This window comes from Pinus tabuliformis, chromosome X (genome assembly GCF_031772625.1).
Source record: "Pinus tabuliformis cultivar Carrire ecotype Pingquan chromosome X, CPIR1, whole genome shotgun sequence".
Taxonomy (NCBI): Eukaryota; Viridiplantae; Streptophyta; class Pinopsida; order Pinales; family Pinaceae; genus Pinus; species Pinus tabuliformis.
In genome coordinates, this window is record NC_142308.1 from 996,290,030 (window position 1) to 996,307,665 (window position 17,636).

General features: G+C 42.4%; 1 protein-coding gene across 1 annotated transcript in view; it reads left to right on the forward strand.

Annotated features, from left to right (window-relative positions):
- The window catches only part of LOC149143082 (Metallo-hydrolase/oxidoreductase superfamily protein), a 332,415-nt gene that overhangs the window by 53,045 nt on the left and 261,734 nt on the right, over positions 1–17,636 (forward strand). Inside the window, exons 2-3 of the mRNA XM_089448872.1 lie at positions 14,552–14,700; positions 15,183–15,295. Of these exons, the coding sequence (XP_089304998.1) occupies positions 14,552–14,700; positions 15,183–15,295 (262 nt within the window). The remainder of the gene's footprint in view (positions 1–14,551; positions 14,701–15,182; positions 15,296–17,636) is intronic.

The window sequence follows — 17,636 nt, forward strand, 5'->3', positions numbered from 1 at the left end:
TTGAAATAAATTGCTCTAAGCATAGAACATACCTAAACTTAACATCCTTGCTACCACGTCACCTTCACCTGGCTTAGAGTATTGACGCAGGCACTGCGTGAGCCTCTTCGTCACCTTCTTTGCACTGCGTCCCTCCTCCTTCTGCGTCTTTGGCTCTGGAACAACGCTGTCTCTTGGGACAACTTCTTTTCTTTTGCAAATTCTCAGATTTTTTGGGCAGGTGTCTTAAGTTGCCTCTGATCTGCAACCTGGCTCTGATACCATTTGAAAATTCCTGGATATAACACATCAGAAACCCCTACTGCAATTTCTGGTTTACTATCTCCCACTTGTTCTTTACATTAACAAGTTATTTAATTGCATAGATATCGAAGTAAACACAAATGCAACCTTGATAGATATACAGATCATGCACTGAAGTAAATAGAAACAATAACACAAAGGACACCGTTATTTTTGGACAATCTTCCCCGGAAAAACCCAATGTGGGAAAATCGATGCAATAGATATGAGGGTTTTATTATTAAGCAGATTCTTGAATATAACTAGGGTACCAGAATTGGCTCACCCAACAGAGAATGTCCTTGGTAGTAGTACCTCTATCCGGAGACAGATATTTTGGCAAATCAGAAACCGGATGATCAACCCCACAGTGACTCTGACTGTTCCTTGTGCTAGACAGCGAAAGTTGTTCCAAGCATTGCTCTAGAACTGCGTCACTCTTCAGGAACTGCGTCACCCTCTTCCGGTTGATCTGCTCTTAGTCTGCCCCACAGAATCCTCTCAGCACTGCCTCTGAAGCCCTCCGTGTCAGCCTCTATGGCTTCTGCGTTAGCCTCTATGGCCCTCTGCATCCTCTGCGCTGCCTCCTTCATCCTCTGCATCAACCCTTCTTGGGCTTGTGCTGTCTCTCTCGGCACTTCACTGCCTCTCTGCTATGTATTTTTCAGCCTTTGATGAAAATCCCTTGCTGAACTGCCCCTCGCTGCAACTGATCACTAACTCGATTTCCTCAGCAAACCTTGCCCCAGAAAATCGAATTCTTGATCTCTCTCGGTGTATCTCCAATTGACCCTCAAGCCTCCTTTTATACTTTTCGTGTTGACAAATCAACAACCGAAATTAAGTCCCTAATCAACGGGTAAGATTAAAACCAGCTTGATCTTCATCACTTAGAACTTTCTCTCCCATATTTTATTAATACACATTAATATTTTTATTTTCCTAAGTTTAGACTTAGGAACCCATTAAAAATGTTAATTATTTTAATAATTCCTCATCTGCGTGGAATTTCTCCAAACGATTTCTGGGTCTTGGAGATCTCATGCCCCTTAGCCTCTCCACCAATTTTCATGGCTAGAGCACATCCGATGCTACCAAAAATCAACACTCCCTCTTAGTGAGGAATGTGCTCTAATAATGCTTCACCATAGAAGCATCACACTGATCCTCCACATCGGTCCTCTGTGCTGATGCTTGGCCTGCTGCCCCACATCCTGGCACTACTGCACCGCAACTCAGTTGTTGAGACGTAAGCAACTGACTTCACCCAAACGTTGACATCCCGGTCAGTTTGGAAGCCTCGTGATGCTGAAGCTACCTCAATTGCTATCCTGTGCTTCTGCTGCCACTGCGTTGCTGCAAACACCTCTGTGCCTCTTTCATTTCTGCAACCTCCACTACATTGCCTCAGATTTCAACACTCTAGCACTGCCATTGTTGCTCCATCACACCTTGCTCCACCCGACATCTGTCATCATGCTACTGTCGTTAAAGGCTCCCATAGCCGTATGTGATCCAAGAGTTTGGGTACCTCAAGGATCCTGCCCCAACATGTAGTCCTTTCCACTACAACTTTATGTCTCCCCACCTCTTCTCTAGAGGCACATGAACACTCATGGCACAATCGTCATCAGTCTCGACATCCTTCTCCGCCTTTGCTGGAGCAACCTTTAAGTCAAAAGCTTCTCCCTTGCCTTTCTTCCTTGGGCATTGAGAGGCATAATGCCCCAGCTCCCCACAGTTGAAGCACTTGACCTTAGGGATATCTTTCTTCTTCCTCTTATGAACCTCTTGCTGTCTCGCAAATGCTAGAGCTGCATCCTCCACCTCTTTCTTGATTTGAACTCCCTTATCGCTACTCCTCGCCTTGGTCAACCTCCTGATCTCTTCCTGTCGAAGAGCTGCCCACATCTCCTCCCAACTAGGGAGAGTCGCTCTGTCCAAAATGCTTTGGACATACGTCTCCTAGTCCTTAGAGACTGCATTCAGAGCAGTCCTGACCATAAACTCTGGATCTGGTGTAGACCCCACGGAAGTAAGTTGGTCATGAATTCCTTGCAACCTGAGAAGGAACGGATCTATCTCCTCTCCTTTCTGCATCTGATATGACCTCAGCTGATTCTCTAATAACATCTTCCGCTACACGGAAGAGCCCTGGTATAAGGTGGTCAGCGTCTGCCACATCTCCCTTGTTGTGTTCTTCTCAGCAATATGTGGTATGACATGATCCTTGACCCCGTCTAGAATCATGCATTTCGCCTTTGCCTCAGCCTCCTCATACTTCTCATTTGCATTAGGGTCAACTGGGACAACAACTGTTTTCAAGGCATAGTCCTTGATGCGATGTTTATCCAGGATTGCCAGGATCTTGGCCTTCCAGATGACAAAATTGGAAGCCCCGTCCAATCTGTCCTGATCCCTCAATCCGTTCACTGCCATCTCTACTCCTCTTCTCTAGACTCCCTTTGAGTCTTGATTTCCCTCTCGGAAATCCTCTGGCCAACTGTTGAATCACTCCTCTCCAATCCTCCTTTGCCGCTGCAACTCAGATCTAGATTTCTTGGCTAGAAATTTCTCGAGGTAGTGCTTCCCTATACCTTGGTTCAGTCTCCTTGGACACTCTTTTGCACTCATAGAAACAATGCCCCACCAGCTCCACAAATCAAAATTTGCTCAACTCCCTTAGCCCCGACAACTAAAGAATCAAAGCCCTTTTGTCTCTGCGCAATCACAATGAGAGCTGTATCAACTCCTCCTAGCCACAGCGTCAATCCTGCTTGGCTGAGAAAGATGACTTGGCACTGCATAGGCATGATCTGTTCTCGCTCTGCATCTGCGCTAGCCTGGATATCTGACCTAGGTACCGTGTGGGCTCCTCCCAGCTACTGCGTCACCTTCATCTGGCTCAGAGTGCTGACATAGGGATTGCGTGAGCCTCTGTGTCACCTTCTCTGCACTGCATCCCTCCTTCTGCGTCTCTGGCTCTGGGACAACGCTGTCTCTTAGGACAACTGCTTTTCTGCTGCAAATTCTCAGATTTTCTTGGCAGGTGTCTTCAGTCGCCTGTAATCTGCAACCTGGCTTTGATACCATGTGAAAATTCCTGAATCTAACACATCATAAACCCTTACTACAATTTTTGGTTTACTATCTCCTACTTGTTCTTTACATTAACAAGTTATTTAATTGCATAAATATCGAAGTAAACACAAATGCAACCTTCACAGATATACAGATCATGCACTGAAGTAAACAGAAACAATAACACAAGGGACACTGTTATTTTTGGACAATCGTCCCCGAAAAAACCCAATGCGGGAAAACCGGTGCAGCAGATATGAGGGTTTTATTATTAAGCAGATTCTTGAATACAACTAGGGTGCCAGAATTGGCTCACCCAACAGAGAATGTCCTTGGCAGTAGTACCTCTATCCAGAGACAGATATTCCAGCAAATCAACAACTAGATGATCAACCCCACAGTGACTTTGACTGTTCCTTGTGCTGGACAACGAAAGCTGCTCCAAGCATTGCTTTGGAACTGCGTCACTCTTCAGGAACTGTGTCACCCTCTCCCAGCTGATCTACTCTCAGTCTGCCCCATAGAATCTTCCCAGCGTTTCCTCTGAAGCCCTCTGCGTTAGCCTGTTAGATTATGGTATGTTATATGCTTAGAGCAGTTTACTTATCTTTCTTATTATTATCCACAAATTAGCAATCACATGTACATAAATAAAGTGCAGATAGAACATTAAACGATCATCAGAAAACAAGCCAAGACAAGAGACGCAAGATGTGGCGGCTAGCCAGGGAAAACCCCAATATGGGGAAACCCTTTGATCAAATCTTCTTTTTTCTTCAATAATTCAACAGAGAGAAATAGTACAAAAATCTTATTTATATCAGTAGCAACAAACCCTAGATCAGCGGCATCAGCATCAGCGGCATCAACATCATCGGCATCAGTGGCATCAGCATCATCGGTATCAGCGACATCGGCATCAGCAGCATCGGCATCAGCGGCATCAATATCATCGGCATCAACGACATCAACCCTAAACTAGGGTAGTCAATATCTTTCAAACCGGAGGTCAGATCACCTCGATTCCTGTGCCAAAAATTGCGGATTTCCAAGGAGAGTTAGCTTCACCTACTGCGCAGTCAAGAGAGAGAGAATGCTGGTCAAAGTTCCAATCTGCAGCTTGTAAACCCTTAGAAAATTGCGTCCTTCCTTCCCACGTGTGAGAGAGAGACCTATCTGCGCAGGAGAGAGAGAGAGACTCTTTTCTGCGCAGAAGAGAGAGAGAGATGGATGAGAAATGTGTCCAAATGAGGAGGAGACATCCTATATTTATATGCAAACGTTGATGATGAATAGATGTGTCTGTTGGGCTTCTGAGCCTACATAAGTCGCTGGCCGACTTTGACAATTTGTCCATAATCAAAATAAATTCATATCTTCATAAATACTTATCGGAATTGGATGATCTTTAGATCAATCCTACACCTCTCGACGAGAGGAATCCAAGAAAAATATAATCAGCCATGAATAAGGTGATCCTCATGGAGTTTGGCCCTAGTTGCCAATTTTAACACTCCCTCTCAACTAGGGAGAACTCCATTTGCAATTCGTCTGACCGTTGCTACTATTCATCCATCAAATGCACTGCCCTGAACAGCTTGACCCCTGCTCTGCTCTGCTTTGCTATGCTCAACTCAGCCTTGCTATGCTCTGCTCTTCTCTGATCTGTTCTGCTCTGCTCGAACTATGAAGAAGAAGAAATGATCGAGGATGTATCATACCATCCTCCACTGACCTGAAGTCAGTCTCAGTGTAGTATTCCTAACCCAGAATATTCCTCAAACCCCATCAAAAACCCCAACCAAATATGTGCAAATGATATAATAACCAAGAAGTGATAAAATCACAGTGGAACAACACATAATAATATAAACCGGAAATATAAGCAGATACACAAGAAATGCAGCGGGAAATGCTAAGCCATTTTATTATACTGAGCAATAAAATGAGTACAAGAGGTGTTTAGATAGATGGCACCTCGACTTGCACAAGGCAAGTGAAGAAATACTCTCAGAATGACAAGAATGGCCTCTCTGTATGGATGCTGCTGCTGCTGCTAGAAAACAAATGATGATTTGGGGCTGCTGCCCTCCTCGGAAAAAGTTGAAACTCTGGATTCGGGCTCTACTCAAGAAACCCAGAAAAACCCAGAAAGATTTCCTGGAATGGCCGACCCCCGAAAAACACCTTCTTGGGGTTATGCGTAGTTCCTCAATGCCCTGCGCTGCCACTGAAGAAAACCCCTCTACAATCTGCCTGAAACACTGCCTGAAACCCTGCCAAAAATCCTCCAATGAGACAAGAGTTGGACCCTTGCTCAATCTCCTAGCATAACTCCTCTTGCAAACCCCAATCCAGCACTGCAACCGAAAAGAACTGCATCCCTCTCCAAGTGCTGCGCACTCCCAAATGCTGATGAAATTGCTACTGAAATGCTGATAAAACTACTGCTGAAATGTTGATAGAAATACCTTGCTCGAGCAGGCACTCAAAGTTCCCTGGGGCTAAGGGTGAGATCTCCGAACGGAGACACTCAATGCACTAAACAATGCTGCAGACCAGTTAAACAGCCAGCGTGCTCAGAAGTCGAAATGACTAGCTCAAAATGCACATGACTGAATGATCCAAAATGAGGGTGCTCCTCTCTATTTTATAGCCTCTGCCTTTCACAATCCCTAGGCTCACCTCCTCCTGCGTGCTTCTCCTCTTGCCACGTGTTCTTCCCTCCTGTGTTGTCTCTCCATGTGTCTGCGTGGGCTCCATTTCTGTGTCCCCCTTTGGCCCCCTTGGCTCCCCTTTAAGTCACAACGTTGTGCTACCTAGGAAGTGACTTTTTATTCTAAAGTGAGTTATGTTCCCCTTCCTCACTTTTTATTTACAAATAACTACAGAAGGCAAAAATTGAACAAAATCGAATATTCCAATTAGCCATAGCTAATTAGGAATATCACACTCAGAGTGTGTACCACTCACTGGTCCCAGACCAGTGTCATTGATCCCAGATCAATGAAGGTCATCCTAGCATAGGGAGTACGATAGATACAACGATGCGTCCATCGGTACTACTACGGTCCCTATCCTCATTTCCCTGCTCATTGATCAGGTGAGAGGTACTTCCCATGAGTTCCAGACTGCATGGGTAGGATGCCTCGACAAGAGAACTAATCATCCTGTCCACAGGAGAGCGAATCATCCTATTCCACAAGAGAGCGAATCATCTTGTCCCACAAGAGAGCGAATCATCTTGTCCCACAAGAGAGCGAATCATCCTGTCCCACAAGAGAGCGAATCATCATGTCCACAGGAGAGCGAATCATCCTGTCCACAGGAGAGCGAATCATCCTATCCCACAAGAGAGCGAATCATCTTGTCCACAAGAGAGTGAATCATCCTGTCCATAGGAGAGCGAATCATCCTGTTCCACAATCGCCATGGAGAACACATCATCCAGGCCCACAGGAGAACTAATCATCTTGTTCCATAGTCGCCACGGAGAACGAATCATCCTGGCCCACAGGAGAACTAATCATCCTGTTCCATAGTCGCCACGGGGTGTCACAGGGGAAGGTTGAACCTTTTATCCTGTACAAAGTGCACCAACAGGGGATGATGAGTCACCCTGTGGTCATATGTCGCTCCAAGAAGTACCCCGCGCCCCCTGGAGCTCCCAGAGCTCAGTACATCATACTGATGAGGGTCTCTGAATGACACCAAGTCGTTCTCGGAAAGTCAGGAATTTGACCTTTCCTAGGGGCTTTGTCAGAATGTCGGCGACCTGTTCATCTGTACCGATATGTTGGAGCCTTATTGCTCCTCGCTGCACCATATCTCGAATATAGTGGTACCTGATATCGATATGCTTGGAGCGATCATGAAATACAGGATTTTCTGATAAACGGATCCTACTCTGGTTGTCACATAGAATCACGGTGGTATCCAATGTAAATCCAAATAGCTCATTGAAGAGCTTTCGCAACCAGACTGCCTCACAGGAGGCCATGCTAGCAGCAATATACTCTGCCTCGGCGCTGTTCAAAGCCACCGACTTTTGCTCCCTGCTCATCTAGGATATCGAAGCAGATTTCAAGGAGAAACAGCACCCGGAAGTGCTCTTACGGTCCACCACACTGCTTGCCCAATCAGCATCAGTATATCCAAGTAGTCTCACATCTCCGACAGTGTATCTTAACCCATAAGTGATTGTGCCACGAAGATATCTCAACAGATTCTTGGCACCAATCCAATGTATGTGGTGAGGTTCAACCATATGTTGACTCAATGTGTTGACTGCAAAGCATATATCTAGACGGGAGTTCACTAAGAACATGAATGCTCTGACGAGTTGACGATACTCGGTGGCATTTCATAAAACAGGTCCAGCAGCACTACCGCTTAACTTTTTGAAGTCAAGCTCCATCGGGGTAGTTACGGGCTTGTAGTCCACCATACCGAATCTTTCCAATATCTTCACCACATATTTTCCTTGAGATATGAAAATTTCCCCTGGCTTCTGCCAAACGTCAAGTCCTAGGAAATAGTGCATCAGTCCTAGGTTCTTCATTTCAATTTCAGAAGCCAACTCCCTCTTACATTTGTGAATGAGAGGGTCTGTCCCTGTTAGAAAGAGGTCGTCAACATACAGCACCAGTATGAGAGGTTTGTCATCTTTGACTTTAAAGTAAAGGTTGGGATCGGCTTCACTCCTAGTGAATCCCAGCTTCATCAAGTAGCTATCGATCCTCTCATACCATGCTTGGGGTGCTTGCTTCAGCCCATAGAGGGCCTTCTTCAACCTGCACACATGAGATTTTTGATCATAAATCTCAAATCCTTCGGGTTGCTCCACGTAGACCTCTTCTTTGATTGAACCATGCAAGAATGCGGTCTTAACATCCATCTGATGTAGTTTCCATCCTTGTGAAGCTGCAAGGGCTATGATCGAGCGAATGGTGGTATATCTGGCAACAGGTGCAAATATCTCGTCATAGTCTATACCTTCCTTCTGGGAGAAGCCACGAGCGACAAAACAAGCCTTATACTTTTCTGTACTTCCATCAGCTGCATGCTTTATCTTGTAAAGCCATTTAGAAGTGACAATTGTCTTGTCCAGGGGTCTGGGAACCACTTCCCAGACATCATTCTTCATAATAGACTCATATTCTTCGGTCATAGCATCCTTCCATACTTGATGCTTGACGACATCTGAGAATGATGAAGGCTCATTTTGAATGATCGTGCTCATGATGGTTAGGTATCCCTGATACTTGTTTGGTTTCTTACTTTCACGGAAGGTTCCTCGGGGTGTAGCGTGTCCTTCAGCATCATCAAGTGTCCCCCTAAGCCATGAAGGCCTCTTCCTAGAAGAGGAAGGCTCAGGTGGAGGAGGATCAATAGGATCCATGGGTTCTTCCACATCGGGCATTGTTTCATCATCTTTTTCTTTCGGTTCCCTGGTGTCAGCTTCTTGAGAGCTCCTCACTGTAGGAAGATTGTTCACCTTGCTGAGAGCCATATCTTCGTCAAAGGTGACATCATGACTAATCACGACTTCCCTTTGACCGACTACATAGATTCTATAGCCCTTAGTATTTTCTCTATAGCCCACGAAGATTCCTTTCTTTCTAGATGCACCCAATTTATTCCTTTTCTCTTTCGGCACATGAAAATATACAGGGCTTCCAAAAATTCTAAAATGAGATACATCAGGTTTCTTACCGGTGAACATTTCTTCAAGAGTTTTGGAACCCAATGCTTGATGGGGGCATCGGTTTTGTACATATACGGCGGTGTTTGCAGCTTTGGCCCATAGAAACTTTGGAAGTCTTTGATCATGAAGCATAGCACGGACAGCTTCCACAATCATATGGTTCTTCCTTTCCGCCACACCATTCTGTTCAGGAGTGTATGGTGTAGTAGTCTCCCTCTTAATGCCAGCCTCTTTACAAAAGTCGTGAAACTCATTAGATTCATATTCAGTCCCATTATTAGTCCTCAAGATCTTGATCTTCTTTTCGGTTTGATTCTTGATCAAGGCTTTGAAGTGTCAAAACCAGGAGAACACTATATCCAAGTCTTGTGAGAATAATCATCCGTAAAAGTGAGGTAATATGAATATCCTCCCAAGGAGTTCATAGGCATCATACCAGATATGTCTGAGTGAACTAACTGCAATATATCGGAGGTCTTGCTTAGGCTTGAGGGGAATGGTCCCCTTTTTAGCTTTCCTTCAACACATCCGGGGCACACACCTTCTTGCTCTAATCTGAACTCGGGCATCGTGGTCACCATTTTTCTTACATCAGGTAGAGCTTTATAATGAAGGTGAGCAAACCTCTGATGCCATAGTTCGGAACTTCGGATTGAAGAGATGTGTCACAAGACATGACACCTAGCGGACTTCCTCCGACCTGATATAATGAATCAACTCGAAACCCAAGAGTGAAGGCATCTTTAATATTGTTTTTCCATACACGTACCTTGCCATCGCTGAAAGCCACCTTGTAGCCTTTGTCTTCCATTGCCGAAATGGACATTAGGTTATTTTTGAGATCAGGTACATATAATACATCCTATAGGTGGATTGTATTACCTTGATTCAATTTAAGAGAGACATTGCCTACACCTTTCACGGGATATTTCATATTCCAGCCTTTCCTTGGATTTAGCCTCAGAATTGTTTCTTCTTTTAGCATGAGAAGAAAAGGCAACAGGATGACCTTTAAGTGTGGGCATTTCCTGTTCTTCCATCCTTGCTTCTTCTTGAATGCATCTTGCCATTAATTCCTCAAATTCGGGAATTACATTATTCTCCGGATTTCCATTTGTTCTTGGCAGCAACGGATGCATTTGATGGAGGCTCAACAATATGCCTCTCACATGGTCCAACACTCCCTGATCTTCTAAAGTCAAATCGAGAGACATCTTCCATCCGTGATAGTCAGACTTCTCACGGAGCTTGTCTTCGGCGGGGAAGAGTGTTGAGGACCCCATAGTTCTTTTTAGATAGTCTTGCCAACCTTCTCTTTGGTGATTGCTCTTGCACTTGCTTGGGCTTTGTCTTCACCTAAGCTCTGATACCATGTTATATTATGGTATGTTCTATGCTTAGAGCAGTTTACTTATCTTTCTTATTATTATCCACAGATTAGCAATCACATGTACATAAGTAAAGTGCAGATAGAACATTAAACGATCAACAAAAAACAAGCCAAGACAAGAGACACAAGATGTGGCGGCTAGCTAGGGACAAACCCCAATATGGGGAAACCCTTTGATCAAATCTTCTTTTATCTTCAATAATTCAGTAGAGAGAAATAGTACAAAAATCTGATTTATATCAGCAGCAGCAAACCCTAGATCAACGACATCAGCATCAGCGACATCAGCATCATCGGCATCAGTATCATCGGCATCAGTATCAGCGGCATCAACATCATCGACATCAGCGGCATTAGCATCATCGGCATCAGCAGCATCAGCATCATCGACATCAATATCATTAGCATCATCGGCATCAGCCCTAAACTAGGGTAGTCAATATCTTCCAAACCGGAGGTCAGATCACCTCGATTCCTGTGCCAAAAATTGCGGATTTCCAAGGAGAGTCAGCTTCACCTACTGCGCAGTCAAGAGAGAGAGAATGCTGGTCAATGCTGGTCAAAGTTCCAATCTGCAGTTTGTAAACCCTTAGAAAACTGCGTCCTTCCTTCCCACGTGTGAGAGAGAGACCTATCTGCGCAGGAGAGAGAGAGACTCTTTTCTGCGCAGAAGAGAGAGAGAGATGGATGAGAAGTGTGTGTCCAAATGAGGAGGAGACATCCTGTATTTATATGCAAACGTTGATGATGAATAGATGTGTCTGTTGGGCTTCTGAGCCTACATAAGTTGCTGGCCGACTTTGACAATTTGTCCATAATCAAAATAAATTCATATCTCCATAAATACTTATCGGAATCGGATGATCTTTAGATCAATCCTACACCTCTCGACGAGAGGAATCCAAGAAAAATATAATCAGCCATGAATAAGGTGATCCTCATGGAGTTTGGCCCTAGTTGCCAATTTTAACACAACCTCTACGGCTTTTGCATCAACCTCTATGGCCCTCTGCGTCCTCTGTGCTGCCTCCTTCGGCCTCTGCGTCAGCCCTTCTTGGGCCTGTGTTGTCTCTCCCGACACTTCATTGCCTCTCTGCTATGTATTCTTCAGCCTTGGATGAAAATCCCTTGCTAAACTGCCCCTCGCTGGAACTGATCACTAACTCGATTTCCTCAGCAAACCTCGCCCCAGAAAATTGAATTCTTGATCTCTCTCAGTGTATCTCCAACTGACCCTTAAACCTCCTCTTATACTTTTCTTGTTGACGAATCAACGGCCGAGATTAAGTCCCTAATCAACGGCTAAGATTAGAACTAGCTTGATCCTTGTCACTTAGAACTTTCTCACCCATATTTTATTAATACACATTAATAATTTTATTTTCCAAAGTTTAGACTTAGGAATCCATTAAAAATATTAATTATTTAATAACTCCTCATCCAGGTGGAATTCCTCCAAACGATTTCTGGGTCTTGGAGATCTCATATGCCTTAGCCTCTCCACCAATTTTCATGGCTAGAGCACATTCGATGCTACCAAAAATCAACATACTCCTGTTCTGAACATAAAGTGCTGTGCTGGATGCCTCTGCCCATAAGAACATGGGTAAATCTTGATCATGAATCATTGCCTTGACAACCTCCACAATGGGCTTGTTCATCCTTTTCGCAACCCCATTTTGCTGATGGTTGTAATGAACTATCCACTCCCTCTTGATCCCTGCCTCTTTGCAGAAATTTGTGAAGTCCTTGGAAGTATACTCTCCCCCATTATCTGATCTCGAAACCTTGATCTTCTTCCTTGTCAAGTTCTCTGCTTGAGGCTTGAACTCCTGAAACTTGCTGAAGACCTCATCCTCGGTCTTCGTGAAGTAGATCCATGTCTTTCGGGAGAAATCATCAATGAATGTTACATAGTACAAGAAACCACTAAAAGATGATACTGTCATTGGCCCACATACATCTGAATGTCCTAGATCCAAGATCCCATTGGACCCGCTATAATCCCTTGGCATTCTTTTGAAGTGCACAACCTTTTCAAACACCCTCATGCTCTACTTGGAACTCTGGAAGACCTATAACCATTCTCCTTAATGCTGACAAGGCCTTGTAATGCAGGTGAGCAAATCTTCGATGCGATATCTCACATAAACTTATACTGTCATGTACCAATGCTTGGGATAAACTTCTTAACAATATCTCTAGTCCTCCCTCTCGGACACCAATCACTTTTGCTGTCTATGCTTGAGCGGCGAGCCCTTAGGCCATACAAGAACCTGACCATCTATAAATTCAACTCTGTGTTGAAATATGTAACTAGGTTCAGTCTTCATAATGACGTGTAAATCATGATTTTATGTAATCAATGAAAAGAATAATTTTTTTCTTTTTTCTTTTTTTTTATGCTTGAGGCATGGGTTTCATGCCCAAGGAATTCTATTTTGTACACCAAGCTCCCACTGTGAGCTATTAGGTTTGGTTATTAAGTCATGAAGTCTAGTGAGTCAATGTCATGTATTGAAGACCCATTTGGGCATGTTACATATTGTAAAAAGAGGATTTGTTTGAGTCATTAACCCTCCAAGACCTTGTCACAAGCATTCCTTCAAGTCGGCGGCTCACACAAAGGCTCTCAAGTAGGAGGCTCACACAGATAAACTTATTTTCTTGAGTGTGCAAAGTTGTCACAAAATCTCCTTAGAAAAATTCAGCTTTACATTTTTGATTAGGCTTCTGGTTTTGAGTTTTGTACTTTCTAAAATGTTAGTTGCTGGAAAATCAAGGTATTTGTAGATTATTGTTGATTCTCCTTTCATGGTAATTACTTGTGATATTTGTTGGCATTTTATTATTTTGTTTTACTTCTTCATCAAGCAATTATCAAAAACATGAAGATCACAAAAACACAAAGAACACAAGATATAGGCTCCACGCCAGGGCAAAACCCCACAATTGGGGAAACCCGAACAATCCTCTTCTTATAGAATCAGATCAAAAATGAGACTTCCAAGATCCAAAGACCATGTCCAAGACCTCCTCAAGCCCCAAGTCAGCCCTCCAAAAGATCTCCTGCAAACAAGACAATGTCTACCAAAATCAATGAAGGTCAACCTCTTAAAAGTCTACTCCAATCAAAGTTTCGGCCCTCAATTTAGGTTTGCAACTTCGGCCTGCAACTCTTGGTCTTGCAACTTGTACAGAAACCTTAGAGTTTCGCACGTGTGGGCAGATATAGGTCAGATTTCAGATCTTCTTCCTTCACTCGGTCTTTTTTCTTTTTTCCTTGCCCTTCGTTCCAGATTTCTTCTTGTGTAGGTGCAGATCAAACTTGCTTATTGTTGTTCTCCAAATGAGTCGAAGTCTCTTCCCTTTTATACCCTTCTCGAGGGGTCGAATAGGCCTCTTCTAGCCCAACTTTCATTGGCAGAGCCGAATTGGTCTTGGGAGTCCAAATTTACTTTATAAACTCAAAAGTTATGTTTTTTTCTTAATACAATTTGCCCAAATGGGCCTTTTACATATGACAATAATATTTCTTGACTAGAGAAACCCTAGGAGCATGAAATGCTTGCTTGACCTAGTTGACCATTTAAATGGAGCATGAAACCCATGCTTGAAAAACAATATTTTCTTTCTTCTTTTGCTTGATACATAAAATATACATAATGACATAAGTACAAAGACAATTATGAAGACCGAACCTAGTTACTTTTCCAACATTAGTAAAACGAAAAGACAGATCTTCCTCATAGTGATCAGTACCAATTAAAAGCTAGGAGCAGTGAAGTTTTGAGTTGATGTAGTTAAACAATAGGTCGAGGAAGAAGCAAGCCACAAAGTTGCTCCTTATCTTCTTCTTCTTGAGTGCACTGCATATACTGATGAGGTTCATTCTATTCAAGAAGAATAAAGGACTTGTAAAGGATGAATGTTTTCTTGTTGTGAGGAGCACTACCATAGAAAGGTGTAATGCCTGCGTGATTCAATCATTGCCCATCTATATTCATTTTCTAGGAATAAATATCATATATTTTAACTGGGTTGTAGTATAGTTCCATTCTAAGTGTGTCATTTACTGCTGGTTATTACAGACAGTGCAAGGCATGTAGATCAAGTTCCTCTGACTGAACATTCTACAACTTCTAAAGAAAAGGGCTCAGAACTTATATTCTTGGGAACTGGTACAAGTGAAGGTATTCCTAGAGTGAGCTGCCTCACAGATCCCTTAAAGGAATGTCTGGTATGAACCCGTCTCTAATAAATTGCTTATGCATCATCTATTTGATAATGCTCAAATATTTTGGTCCTGTTTTGAAAACTGCTCTTCATTTCTAGCTCTTTGCATGTAAAGTTTTTTATCTCTTTGTTTTTGGGATAAGATGTTTCTTGATGATGTAGAAAAATATGTACAAAAGCTCTAACATGAATTGAAAAGTTGTCAGTAATAAATGTCGTGTATATCTTGTTCCCAAAGACATTCTACTGAGAAAATGCTCGATAAGGGTCTATTCATATAGCTGCAGATAATGCTAATTGGATTACATCTGCTGTTTGATCTGTTCTGAAGATGTGTGGATTATGTTTCTTCTGGGTCTAGGAATAGTTTGTTGCATTTGATTCTTAGAAAAATAACCAATTGATTAAAATTGGATTCAAACCATCTAAATATATTTGGTAATTCAGTTTTGAAGTAATAATATGCTTATCATGAAGTAATGACAGGTTTGCCAAGAAGCAGTCCAACCTGGGAACAGAAATAGAAGATTGAATACAAGTATTCTCATTCGTTATGCCACCACTTCAGGCAGAATTAACATCCTTATAGATGCTGGCAAGTATGAGCTTTGTGTTTTCCCTCTTGATTTTTATACTGTGCAATGAAGATCTGTCACTCTTTATGGACAAATATGTCCCATTTGTTACAATAATAATTTTATACAGAAAGAAAGGAGAGGAAGGGGTGGAGAGAGTGGGGCACATCTTCTGTCTTTTCATATTCAACAATCCATGCATCTGATTCCATTTTGTCCTGTTATATTGTACCTCTTATCTGCATTGCTCTTCTATCCCGTTTTCAAGTTGTATTGTGTTAGTTCTCTTTAGCCACGGGTTTCCTTTGGTTGTGAGTCTTTCAGATATGTTTCTAGTTCTGCTTCTTTTTTGAGAGTCCAAACTAATTTTCTGGTAATTGTCTAATTTGGGCTAAGGTTGATCTTTAATGTTGTTAGTAAGCTAGCAAGTATATGAGATGCGAGATGTAAAGGTTTAGAAAAGGGAAAATCTGCCAACCACTAGGAAAAAAATATGTTAAAACATACATGTATGGTAAAAAAAATATTGGTTGAAATTTATCTAAAATAAACCAGAAGATTTTAAGTGGCATTTATCATAGTTGTTAATTAACATTCCTTGATGTTTTCTCTAGCAAAACCATGTTCTGGAATTTGTTTTTTGTCACAATATACGAGATGTAAAGGTTTAGAAAAGGGAAAATATGCCAACCACTAGGAAAAGAAATATTGGTTGAAATTTATGGTAAAAAAAATATTGGTTGAAATTTATCTAACATAAACCAGAAGATTTTCAGTGGCATTTATCATAGTTGTTAATTAACATGCGTTGATGTTTTCTCCAACAAAATCATGTTCTGGAATTTGTTTTTTTGTCACAAAATTACTGATGTGAACACCCCCCTTGAGCTTCTAGTTGTTCTTAAAAAGTTGTTTACTGGTCATTTTTCTTATATAAGTATTTACCCAAGACCTAATTTCTCTTAGATCACAAGATAAAACTTGCTATTTTCTGTTAAAAAATCTGCATTTGTAGTAGAATGATAGATCTAGTTCTCGTGGGATGGATCAATGAGAAATGTACCTTAGAATTAGAAATGAATCATTGCACAAAGAGAAGCAAGGTGCTCTTACAACCTAGTTAGATGAGATGTGTGTTAGTTTTTGGTAGCATCAGAAGTGCTTTAGCCTTGAAAATTGGTGGAGAGGCTAAGGCACATGAGTTTTAAAGAACCCAGAAACCATTTGGTGAAATTCCACCAGGTTTGTATTTTATTAAAATAATTAATATTTTTAATAGGGTTCTAAGTATAAACTTAGGAAAATTAAAATATTAATGGGTATTAATCAAAATATGGGTGGGAATGATCTAGAAGGTGGATCAAGTCATGTTTTAATCTTAGCCGTTGATTAGAGACTTAATCTCGGCCGTTGAAGATTCAATAGGAAAAGTATAAAATGGAGGCTTGGGGTTCATTTGAAAATACACACGGAGAGAACGAATTGATCAAGAATTTGATTCCTAGGGCAAGGTTTGCTAAGGATTTCGAATTAAGTGATCATTCTGCAGCAAAAGGGCAGTGAGAATCCAAGAGAAGGACTTTCCGGAGAATAGAGACAGAGAGGCAAAGAGAGCTAGCAGAGCAGAAAAATGCTTGTCACGCAAAGCTGGAATTGCCAAAAACATCAGGAACTGTCGGGAAAGTTGACATAGGGGGCAGAAGCCGGAACTATCGGGAACAACGGGTACAACCGAGAAAGTTGACGCAGAGGGCAAAAGCCGAAACTGTCGGAACAACCGAGAAAGCTGACGCAGAGGGCAAAAGCCGGAACTACCCGAACAACCGGGAAAACTGATGCAGATCGCAGAAGTCGGAACTACCGGGAACACCTGGAACTACCGAGAAAGGTAACACAGAGGGCAGAAGCCAGAATTGTTGGGAACAACCGGAATTGCCGGAACAACCAGGAAAGTTGACATAGAGGGCAGAAGCCGAAACTATCGGAACAATTGAGAGAGCTGACGCAGAGGGCAGAGAAGGTGATGCAAGGCTGACGTAGAGCCAACACAGAAATAGCCGGGGTTAGCCAGTCTTGTGCCGAATCAGCGGGAATTTTGCTGGGTGAAGTGAGGTAAAACTCACTCAGATTTTCGGCCAGTATTTTCTCTGTAAAGGGTTGCTAGATGAGCATCCTAGAGTTGTATTCAGATATTTCTCCTGCATAATAATAAAACCTCAGAGTTGCTGCACGGTTTTCCCGCATTGGGTTTTTCTGGGGACTATTGTGTCCCAAAATAAGTGTGTCCTATGTATCTTGTTCTTTGCTTTGTTTTCTGTTTCATGAGATCAAATATTTAATTAGTGTAGGCTGCAGAAGTAATTTG